Source organism: Trichosurus vulpecula, chromosome 1 (genome assembly GCF_011100635.1).
Source record: "Trichosurus vulpecula isolate mTriVul1 chromosome 1, mTriVul1.pri, whole genome shotgun sequence".
Lineage (NCBI taxonomy): Eukaryota > Metazoa > Chordata > Mammalia > Diprotodontia > Phalangeridae > Trichosurus > Trichosurus vulpecula.
The window spans coordinates 180,807,084-180,819,172 of record NC_050573.1 but is presented as its reverse complement, the minus strand read 5'-3'; the positions used below and the strand labels follow the sequence as shown (position 1 = coordinate 180,819,172).

The 12,089-nt window shown below is 44.2% G+C and overlaps 1 protein-coding gene and 1 long non-coding RNA gene across 2 annotated transcripts in view; one reads left to right on the top strand and one right to left on the bottom strand.

Annotated features, from left to right (window-relative positions):
• LOC118831391 overlaps positions 1–12,089 on the bottom strand; it is a 70,993-nt gene that overhangs the window by 12,946 nt on the left and 45,958 nt on the right. The window lies entirely within an intron of this gene.
• The window catches only part of GFOD1 (glucose-fructose oxidoreductase domain containing 1), a 155,360-nt gene continuing 144,475 nt past the window's right edge, over positions 1,205–12,089 (top strand). The window contains exon 1 of the mRNA XM_036738706.1: positions 1,205–1,806. Within this exon, the coding sequence (XP_036594601.1) occupies positions 1,554–1,806 (253 nt within the window). The 5' untranslated portion in view covers positions 1,205–1,553. The remainder of the gene's footprint in view (positions 1,807–12,089) is intronic.

The following is a 12,089-nucleotide window of genomic DNA, read 5'->3' as shown; positions in this document are numbered from 1 at the left end:
AATACATTGCATAGAACTGCACACACAAATGAATGGAGGAAAGGGGATGTGGTAGAAGGGGGCGGGGGGGGGGCAGTAGATGAATGGAGCTCGTGAAAGGGATTTTTTTTCCTTTCAAATTACGCCGACTTGCTAGGGTGAGAGGAAAGGGAAAGGAGGGCCGGTGTGTGCTGCAGAAAAGTAGGATATGAAGAAAGGCAAGGCAAGCGGACAGTGGATGCGTTGTGCAAGGATCTCTTAACTGCGTTGGAGTGGCCTGTGGGCTGCTGCATGTAACCCAATCCAGACAGGCCTGCTCTGCCTCACAGCTTGGGGAGGGACCCTGCTTGGCTAGCTTGGGGTATATGGAACAGGACGGCAGCTGTAGGTGCTTGGGGGAGAGGTTACAATCAGTAGAGCCCGATTCCCCCTGGTGCTGCTTGTCCATCTGCGTTAATGAGCTCGCCATCACGACCCTCTCTACATTTATTTGGGGCGGGGCTAGGAGGAAATAAAGGAGAAAAGAAGGTTGAGAAGGAAAAAGAAATAGAGGGAGAAGAACCAGGAGGAGGAGAAGGAGAAAGAGGTGGAGTTGGAGCTCTAGAAGGGAGGAGATAGCAGGCAGAAAAAGAAACAAGCGACAAGTCCGGAGGGCGGGTGGGGCTAGGCGGGGTGGGGGTGGGGGGACTGCTCAGCCCGGAGGCCAATGGTGTGGGGAGCTCCGGAGAGGGCGTTGCAGGAAAACCCAGGGAGCTGACATCCAAACTCCCCAACTCCGCCTTCCTCCCGGCGCTAGCGATCCGGGAGCGGGCTGCCGCTGCTGGGGCAGCTGCTGCTGCTGAGGGCGAAGATGGCAGAAGAATGAGGGGGATGCCGATCTGTCGTGACTCCGCCGCTCAGCAACTTGGGACTCCCACCCTGCCAGGCGGGCTCGGCATCCTCCTTAGCGAGCCTCCCGGTGGCTGCTTCGTTTTGGTTGGTTTTGTTACTGGGCGACGAGGATAACGAGGACAGAAGCAGATCCACTCCTCGCTCTGGAAGGTTGCAAGCTTTTTGCTTTCGGGGGGCGTCTGCAGAGTGAGGGTGGGTGGGACTCGCAGCCGCGAAGACAGTCGGGCGCGCGTGTGGGAGGGGTGAAGGCTGAGACCTACCCACCACCCCCCGGGGCCGCAAAGGTGGGGAAGCTCGACGGCAGCCGCGGCGGCGGAGGAGGTGGAGAGGGGATGAGCCGGCTATGGGGCTGCCCGGGCGGTGCGCGTGGAGCAGGCTGCGGCTGGGGCCGGTGCCCAGCCTGAGGCGGCGCTCCTCTGGGCAGCGGGGCATCTGCGTCTCTGCAGCCACCAGCGGCAAGGGCGGGAGTCTCTGGAGCCGGGTGCACCAGCAGAAGCAGCAGCGGCGGCGGCAGCAGGGTGGACTGTGAGCGACCAACGGCATCCCTGAACTCGGCTTGGCGCTCCAGATCTCTTGCGTGGCGCACGGCACCCGAGGGAACTGGCTGGGGCTGCAAGGTCCTGAGTCGGGGGGGTGTATGTGTGTTCGACCGGAGATCCCCGTGGCTGCACTGTTTAGCAGCCATGCTGCCCGGAGTGGGCGTGTTCGGCACCAGCCTCACGGCCCGGGTCATCATCCCACTCCTGAAGGACGAGGGCTTTGCGGTGAAGGCACTGTGGGGCCGGACTCAGGAAGAAGCCGAGGAGCTGGCCAAGGAGATGAGTGTTCCTTTCTACACCAGTCGTATCGACGAGGTGCTGCTGCACCAGGATGTGGACTTGGTCTGCATCAACCTGCCTCCTCCTCTCACGCGGCAAATCGCGGTCAAGACCCTGGGTGAGTGAGCCCTCTGCCTCTGCGCCTTCCCATGACTACTGCCTCTGAAGCCCTATGCCCTTTCTCCACCCCTCTCAGGCCTCTGACCTTCTCCCCTCCCACCCTCACCCCTACCCCTCTTCACACAGCCTTTGGGCAAATCCACATACCCAGACCGTACCAGATACTGCCTCTTCCTCTGCACTCACATTTTCTACCGTCTCAACCCCCGGAGCCTAAGAACGCGCTTCCTCCTGCACGTGTATTAAGAGGATGTTGGAGTGTGTGTGTGTGTGTGTGTGTGTGTGTGTGTGTGTGTGTGTGTGTGTGTCTGTGTGTCTGTGTGTGTCTGTGTCTGTGTCTAAGTGTCTAAGAGGAGTTGGGGTGATACTGAGACGGGTCAGATGCTGATCACCAAGCTTGGGCAAACCAGTAGTAAGAAGAAACCAAATGCTGAGCCGTCTGTGTGTGTGTGTGTGTGTGTGTGTGTGTGTGTGTGTTGGTGTGTATAGTCCCAGAGAAGACAGAGTAAATGACACCCCCACGTGTTTGGACTTCTTCGGGGGGAGGGTGCGGGGGGCTGAGAGTTTTGCTGTATTAACTCCTGCCAGCTTTTTGCCTAGGTAGTTTGTTATCCCCTCGGGTTTGTTTGTTCACTGAGACTTTTAGTGGAGAGGGTTCTGGGTTAGGAAAAGTCTGGAATTATTCCAGTCTGAGCCCTTAGGCTGGAGGTGGAAGGAGATAAGGTGTCTTCCCAGGAGTATTTTCAGGGGCTTTTTGAGGTTATTCAAACCCAGTTGGGGCTAGCGAGAAAGACTTTGGTCTGACTACATATTTATTCGATCGGTGATAAAACTACAACTTTGGGGCTTCCTTTTACATTCTTTTGGGTCATAGTCTAGCTTCAGATTTGGGATTCAAGATAACTGCTCTAAAATTCTATGAGCATGGAAGCTGTGGTGTTCTAAGCACAATTCTTTTGTATCTGTGAAGGCAGAAGTCTCTCAGGTTCCTTTTGTAAGTAGTTGCTGTTTCCTTCCCTAATGTCTTTCAAAAGCATTTCTAAAGCCTTAGTGTTGAAAAGCTTGATGGTTGATCTCATTATATACCTTATCATCTCAGTCTCCTAGATTAACATCTCCTTCGTACTCTGGAGGAAAAAAAAGCCATCTCACAGTACCCTGGATTGTTAATCTGGAGTTTTCCCAGGGACACAGCACATCATTTACTGGTCCTAGAAAACAAACATTGTCTGAAGTGCCATCAAAGGGGTGATATATTATTCTTTCATATTGGGCTTTTAGTGGGAAGGAAGAGACAGAGTAGGGTAAATGTCTTACTAACAAAAAGTTGGAGGGAGAAATTAAAAAACAAACAAACAAACTAGGAACCATTTATGAAATACTCTATCTCTAAAGATTAAGCAAGATCACATTCAAAGAAGCACCCAGAGAAAAATATTTAAAAAAAAAATCCTGGATTCATGACCGGTGAAGGTTTGCATGAACTGTAACTAAATCATAGACTTACAAACAGGTTGTAAAAAGCTTTCTCGGGAAAGAAATCATTTTTACTAGCACATACTACTACTAGATACAGTAAGGAGTCTTGGAATTAGAAAGATGCAAGTTCAGATCCTATATTAGACACTTAATAGTTGAGTGACCTTGAACAAGTCATTTACCCTCTTAGCCTCGTTTTGCCACGTGCAAAATGTGTGTAACAACAGTACCCATCTCACAGGTTTGTTGTGAGGCTCACATGAAATGACAGGCAAAGTCCTTTGCAGACCTTAAAGTGCTGTATAAATACTAGATATTATTGATAACAGTTTGTATTCAGGTGGTAAGGAGTCTAAGCACAGGATCAAAATTTTTTTTTCTTTGTTTTTAAACATATGCTGTGGCAAGGTATGGTAGAATGAATGTTTGACATGAAATTAGGAAACGTGGGTTCAAATACTGATTCAGACTTTAGCATTTACTAGCTGTGTGGTCCTGCGCAGGTAACCTAAGGTCTCTAAGCTTTAGTTTTCTAATCCTTAAGAAAAAAGATGATACTTGTACCACCTCTCATATAGGTTTGTTGTGAGGAAAGCACTCGAGTTGTCATAATGGGGAGACAATTAAATCACTACTTTGGTTCTTTGCATACCAGCTTGATAACTGTGCGATGACATAATTTACTGAGGTAGGAATTTGGTATGAAGGTTAGTCAATTTTGGGCCAACAAAACTGGTCTGTCTAGGAGGAAGTAAAGCTATACCAGCAGAATTCAACCTCTTATATTCAATTAAAAAAAATCCAAACAAACATGTGTTAAGTGGTAACCATGTGCCAAGCACTATAGTGTGGATACAAAGACAAAAATGGAACTGTCCCTACCCTCAAGGAGCTTTCCTTCTAATGGAGAGACATGTCGATATGAATACATAGAGAGCATAACATCCATAGCCCAGAGTGACAGAACATCCTCTCCTACTAAGGGACCCCATCTCTGGGCAGTTGGTGAGGACCAAGTTCAGTTTTGGGGGGAGACTGAATTCCACAAGAGGAAGATGAGAAGATAACAGGTTCTGTGAAGCCAGAGAATATTTGAACCAGAAGTTCACTGGTCTAGCCACTGACTGACTCTATCTTTTGTCTTAGGACCAGACCAATTAAGTTCTGGGCAGCTCCTCACTAGGGGCCTGGACACCAGGTGGTGAAGACCACCAAAAGAGGAATAGAAGAGCTGTGATCTTTATCAATGGAGGATGTATCCATACCCATAAAATCATGAATCCTTCAAGTATTGATGTCAATATTGCTACAAGTATACAAGAGAGTGCTACAAGAGAGATTTTTTAAGAAATTGAACTTGTGATTTTAGTGGTGTGGGGTACCCCCAGGAAGAAAATTGCCTCTTTTAATGCTGACTGGCACTTGTTCTGCATCTCATAGCCAGTAGAGAGATCCCTAGAGACACTTAGGGGTTAAGTGATTTGCCCGGGTTGACAGGGTCCAAATGTGTATTCCTTCACAGACAGGACTTGAACTCTGGTCTTCTTGACTCCATGGCCAGCCCTACCCATGATTCTAGGAGTGGAAAACCTATGGCTTCAAGGCCACAAGTGGCCCTCTATGTCCTTGGGTGTGAACTTTTGACTGAGTCCAAGTTTTACAGAACAAGTCTTTTTATTAAGGAGGTTTGTTTGGTGAAGTTTGGATTCAGTCAAAGGGCCACCCTTGAGGACCTAGAAGGCCACATGTGGCCTCAAGGCTGCAGGTTTGCCACCCCTGCACTATTCCAGATAGCCTCAACCTGGTTTGCTAAATGCTTTACATACATTATTATCTCTTTTGAGCCTGGCAACCTTCCCCCCCAACCCAGGTAGCTGGAATAACAGGTATGCTTCCAATTTTATAGATGAACTATTGGTTATAGGTTCATAGATTTAAGATCTGTAGGGCACTTCAGAGGTCATTTAGTTTGTAGTGTCAAACTCAAATAGAAACAGGGGCCAATATTTTCTAAATAAGGATCCTTTGGGCCTGCATACTGACATTGTTTAAAAATGTAATATTACCTATATTTTATTGTATTTTTATTTATTTTGTTAAATATTTCCCGATTATATTTTAAGCTGGCTCAGAGGGTTGGGGGTGGGCTGCATTTTTGACACCTCTAATTTAGTTCAATCCCCTAATTTTTACAGGATCATACCTCTAGAGTAGGAAGTGAGGCTGTCTACTTCAATCCTCTCATTTTACATATGAGGAAACTGAGGCCCAGGGGAGTTAAGTGACTTGCCTGAGGTTACAAAGACAGCATTAGAACAGAGGTCAGCATTCATTTTACTGCCAGAGAGGAAGTTCCATCAGCAAGGTTTGAACCCAGGCCTCCCTGACTCTTAAGTCCAGCACTCTTATCTATCCCCTTCTGCCTGCGCATATGACATAATTCTGTCTGATGGTGCGGATCCCAGGAATAAACACCTATAGGGAGGATCTATTGCAGTGGTGATTTGGGGGTCCAGAGCTATCCAGTTATCTGGCATGACCTGATACTTAAATATATCATAATGTATTTGTATGAAGGGAGTGGGGTGGGGATCAGTGGGGTTATGTTGCCTCTTGATAAATAAAACAAGCTCTGTTATGCATCAATAGTACTTCTTTTGTCATAAAAAATCCTAAACAAATATGGTGTTTGTCTTCTTAAAGAGCCTCTTCAAACCCAAGATTTAGCAGCTGGGTTTACTGCAGCTTGGAGAATAGAAGGCCTATCCATAAAGCATGATTGAACAGAGGTTTTTTTTTTTATTTTTCTTTTGTCTTGGGCCTTTTCTTAAGCCTTGCTGCATCTCTTTAGTGCCAGTTGGGTTAGAATGCAAACCTTCACTTTGGTGCTACTAGTTTTTGGATGTAGGATAAAGTTATCAGTACAACTAGACTGGAAGTAGACCTTGCTGGGGTTAGGCCTTGTAGAGCCTCAGGAGGCAGCCCTTTTGCTTTCTACTTTATCACTGGGAAATCCAGAGAACAAAAGCCATTCTTCCAGTAGCACCTGCACATGCACAATGGGGTTTTCTTCTTCCCTTGACTCTCTAGTCACAGTTGGACCTCCAGTAAACACAATGTAGTTAATGAATGAAGCAAAAAAAGAGATTATATTACTGGAGCTGGTCTGGGTTGGGCTGTACTCAGCTTCTTTGTATTTAGTGTTGAAACTAAAGTAGATGTGGATTTTTATTAGTAATATGGTTGCTCTTTTTTGTATGAAGATGCCAGGGCTAACCCACCATCAACAAGGAGGAGGCTCTTGGTCACTTATCTAGCCAGGCTATCTGACTCACGCTTTTTTTTTTAAACATCATAAGCAGAATGGTCCTTTGGGGTAGAATTTAATCCGGCTACATAGCTATCATTCACTACTACCACTATTACTACCACACCACCACCATCACCACCACCACCACCACTACTTCTACTTGTCCCACTTCTCCCTCTCCTCCTCTTTCTCCTCCTCTTCCTCCTCTTGGGAAAGATCTTAGCTTAAAAAGTCCAAGGTCTCCCACTGCATCTGAGGCCATCTCCAGTCATCCTGATCTATATTTTGCCACTGGACCCAGAAAGCTCCTGAGGAGAAAGTGAGGCTGGTGACTCTGCACAACTCTCCCTCACTTCAATCCAATTCACTTTCAAGTCATGGCATCACCCCCCTGATGTCATGGTCCTCTTCCAGAATGAAGGACAAACAATAATAGCACTTTAAGATTTGCAAAGTCTTTTACGTATGTTAATTCGTTTCATCATATAGGAATCAGATCTGTGATCAATTTCATTATATTATTGTAAATTGACTAATTAACCTAATATTGTATATTGTTATTGTATATTAACTAATTATTATATATGAGCTAATCGAGCTAATCAGCCACTGTAACCAGTATTTAACACCTTCCCACCACTTAGTGATTTTTTTTTCCTTATGGAGAGAATTCCAGTCTTTCTAAGTTGGGTATTTATAATGCAGGCATCTTTCCTATAGTGCAGGCATCATCGTTGTTGGTAGAATGTGGAAATCAATGTATGTACTGTGGTCCTTTCTGACTTCTGCCCAGCAGACATCCAGGGTTGAATAATTGAGATTCCGTGTTTATGTGCAGGCAGCCTTTATTTTGCTTTGTGAATTATTCCCAGAGCTGCATTGGTAAGCCTGCTCCATGAAGACATGAGAACTGCTCTCATTAGAATATTAGAATCTCTCTGGCCTGTTGGTAAATTGTGTCCTCTGGAATAAGTCATCCTAAACTGGACTTTATTTTCTATATCTTCAAAGCCGAGGTGGTCATTTCCCTCTCTTTTATAAATGACAATTAAAAGTGTCTGCAATGCCCTTTGGTATCATCATAGAAAAATGTTGCTTTTTAAGTACACAACTATAGCATGATTTGAGAAAAACTAGTGGCTGGAGCCAGCTATCGGGACTAGAATTAATGAAAAAGCATTTATTAATCACTGTTCTGAGTACTGTGGATACAAATATAAAAGTTAGATGGTCCCTGCCCCAAGAAGCGTATAGTCTAATAGAAGAGACCGCAGATATAGGGTGATCAGGGTGGGTGTTTTGGTTTAGAAAGTCTACTGAGTGGTCCATGGAATTATGGAGTATTCTGACACACCCTTTTTAAGGGCTGTACTGGTTAGCTGGTTAAGCAGATTATAGTTGGCCCACTGCAAGGGAAGTAGGATAAGTGCTAGGTGGCAAGCAAGAAGGTAGGTGTCTGGGTGCAAAGTGAAATGTGGCTGGGACCATAGAGTAGAGTGAGCCGTGTAAGGTACTCACAATCAAGGTGCCATTGGTCTTAGGAGTTCCTGAGTTGAAAATGTTGTCAGTCAGTCAATAAATGTTTATTAAGCACGTACTATATGCTAGGCAGCTAGGTGGCACAGTGGATAGAGCACTGGCCTGGAGTCAGGAAGACTCATCTTTCTGAGTTCAAATCTGACCTCTGGCACTTAGTAGCTGCATGATGCTGGGCAAGTCACTTCATCCTATTTGCTTCAGTTTCCTCATCTCTAAAATGAGCTAGAGAAGGAAATGGCAAACCACTCCAGTATCTCTGCCAATAAAACCCAAATGAGGTCATGAAGAGTCAGACATGACTAAAAAACTGACTGATCCATAATGTATGCCAGGCGCTGTGCTAAGCTTTGGGGATGCAAATAAAAATGAGGACAATTCATCCCCCCAAGGAGCTTACAGTCTAACAGGGGAAGGCTACCAATCTAACTACACACAAAAGGAAGCTGAAAAGGACATGGAGGATAAACCTGTAAAGGAAATTGAGAAGAATTGGTCAGATCTGTAGGAAGAGGTGAAAATCCAGAGAGGAGAGAGTTTCTAAGAAAGGAGTCAACAGCCTTGTGGCCATGTGCTGCAAGATTAGTCAGGAAAAGGAAAAGGAGGATGTGAGGGGGAAGTTCAAAAGCATTGTAGCTGGTGGGAAATAGGGAGGAAAAACCGCTGAGGCCCCTCTTTAAGACTGATTAGATGCCCATGGCCCTGCCCCCCATATAAAAGGCCCAATCCTAGAGGCAGAGGGCACAATGAGATTCAAGCACCAGGCTGATTCAGTCTTGCAGTATACTGAGATTTCTCAATGATCGGCTTCCTGGGGAAGGAAGGCTTTGATAGAGAGATCCAAAGAGGTTCAAAAAACAGTGGGGCTGGTGGGAAATTTAAGTGGGTAGCATCTGGTTTGGAGGGTCATTGTGTTAAATGTTTGTAGGGAGGGAAAAGAAATATTAGCTATATCATTAAATAATTATATATTGCTAGCTGCATGACTCTGGGCAAGTCACGTAATTTCTGTTTCCCTCAGTTTTCTCATCTGTAAAATGAGGACATTAACAACGCCTACCTCTTAGGGTTGTTGGAGAATCGAACACGACAATGATTATAAGGCACTTAGCATAATGCCTGGCACCTAGTAAGTGTTATATAGATGTTTGCTGTCATCATATCAACAGGGAACAGACACTAAGCTGTGGTGCTGTCCGAATCTAGAGCACAGGGAGCGGACTCTTCCTCCGGCTGTTCGGTGGGCTGCCTGGATTTGTCACATGGCACAGCCTGGGTAGTAAACACTTCAGAAAAGGTTGCAGAATAAATTAACTTGGAGAAACTGAGCCCTTCTCGCTTTGCCAGAAGGAGGCTTTTTCAGAAGCAAAAATAGAATTTAGGACTCCCCTATTCCAAGTTTTTGAACTTTTGCTCCATGGATGCTGACAATGCCATTTCTTTGCTTTTGTTTTATGTTGTAAGCTGCCATTGGAACCATGTCAAAATAGTTGTTGCCCTGTGGTTAAAAAGTGACAGTTTCTGTTTTAATGAGTTTCTTTTGTCTTTAATAAAAGATCATAAATTCAGTCCACAAGTCTCTTTTAGACCTGCCAGATTATGGTGACCAAAAGTCTCCTTTGGATGCTCATTAAGATTTTAGGACTTCACCTAAGCTTTGATCTTGAGGCTGAGCCAGCCTTTGTCCTAACTTGTTTGAGTTTACTTAGCTGGGAATTTCAAGCTGCCTGTCTTTCTTATTCTTCCTCCAATATTGTCAACAGCTGCTTGAAGTTAGAAGGTTACTGCTTTGAGGATTTTATACTCCCAGAGGCTGGGACAGAAGATGAGGAAGTAGATTGGGTTCAACCCACTGGCGGTCACTGTAAACAGCAGAGATGTCCCAGAAGAGGAAAATGTCATACCTGGATTTAAGTATGTTTTCCTTCTAGCAATAGTTACACCAATTCTAGGTTTTTCATACCTCTCTTAAGGTCCCCCGTGGCTTCCTTCCCACGTTCTGTAAATAAATTGCTTGGAAGCTTTGGTAGATAGTAGCAAAATTCAGATATGTGAAATTTTTAGAGAGTAAGAGAAGTCCCTGGACATTGCATAAACAAAAGAAGTTATTGTAATTTTAAGAATAATTAGGTAATGTCATCCTCGTTGTGTGGAATGGAAATTTTGTTAATTTGAGCCATCACTAAACTGAAAATTTCTGGCTTTGAAAACAAAAAAGGAAAATTCTGCAGAACTTTAGAGTTAAATGGAGATGCTACAGGTTTTTGAATTCCTTAGACAAAAGGGGCAAAAAACTCTGAGGAAGTGGAGGCCAGATGTATTTTGTGGTTCTCACCAAGAAAGAATGTATAGGTAGTCAAATAGAGGTTTTGGCTTCAATCGATCATATGACACAGTAGAAGAATTTTATTTAGATGGTGGGCACCATTGAACTAAGAAAATAGATAACAAGATCTAGTTACTCTATTAAAAACATGTATTAAGCCTGTGTGCAGAATGCTGGGAGAGACACAAAGCTTAGCTGGTAGTCCCTGCCCTTAACTACAATATACTACTAACTATTATGTATGACTACTAGTTGTGTAATATGCTACTAACTATATTCACTCTAAGTGAATACATGAAAAGGCCTGAGCCTAAAAGGGCCGCGGTCTCCCATTGCATCCTGGGTCACTGGTTCCACATGGCTCTGGAGGAGAAAGCGAGGCTGGTGACCTTGCACAGCCCTCCCTCACTCAAATCAAAGTCAATTGCAAGTCACCTCATCATTTCCCTAATGTCATGGTCCTCTTTGAAAATGAAGGACAAACACAACAATAACAACTATATTTTATATATAGCATATATTATATGTAAATATATTATATATAGTATATATTATATATAAATATATTATATACACATATATATCTAACATCTATAATATGTAACAAAATATCATATATTGTATCATATCACATATAACATACTAATAACTATAATGCTAGCAGACAGACTCAAATGAGATAATTCTTCCTAGCAAGATGATCAGTAGTTAAGTAGCATTTCAGAATGTCTCCTTGAGGACATTTAGGTTTTCTGAACTTTCTCTTCCAAATTTACAGAAATAGGGTTATGGTTTTTTTTTTCATAGAAGTAGTTGTTTTGAAAATTTTAGCCTGAGTCTCTGGAGATTTTGAAGGAATCAGTGGTGATGAATTCAGGAAAGGGAGCTTGGGCTGGGGTGAAAACTAAATGGTATTCCAAGAAAATCCCAAAAAGCCCAAGCCTACCTTTATTACTTCCTCGCAGAAAAGTGGTTTCATTTCTAATTCTTATTGCTATTGTTTGCTACCGTCAGCTTTTAGTTTTTACATTCCTTAGCTATATTCAAAACAGTTGGAGTCTAAGAAGAACGAGGACTCTGGTGCTGGTCAAAGAAGTAGGAGTGCTTTCAGTGGTGTGGAGAGTTATGCTGGGAGGTGCAATGAACTGAGAATCAGGAGATCAGCGTTCCTGATATGGACTTGCTCCATCTCCCTCAGGCCTCAGTTTCCTCATCTGTCAAATGAGGAAGGGAGACTGAGTGTATCATGAGGACCAGTAGCTGGGGGGTGCGGGGAAGAAGTTGGTTCAGGTTAAGGAGGAATTTTCCAATAATCAAGTGTGTTCAAACATGAAAAGATTTGACTTATGAGGTAATGAGTTCCCTGTCATTGGCAGTATACAAGCAGAGAGAGGTTGCATGCCTCCCTATTAGGGACGCAGGAGCTGGAATTGCTGAATTGGGTGAAAGCTCAGACTTGCTGAATTCTAAGGCCATCTCCCTCACCCCCAGATGGAAGAGCAGGTAGATTCAGCATGGCTTGGGTCAGTGATTCTAAAAGTTTTTTTCTTTAAATTTGCAGCAGCCCGGTGTTGTTATTATTCCTTGCCATCAGGATCACCAGGAGTTTCTCCTGATTTGAGAATGTGTA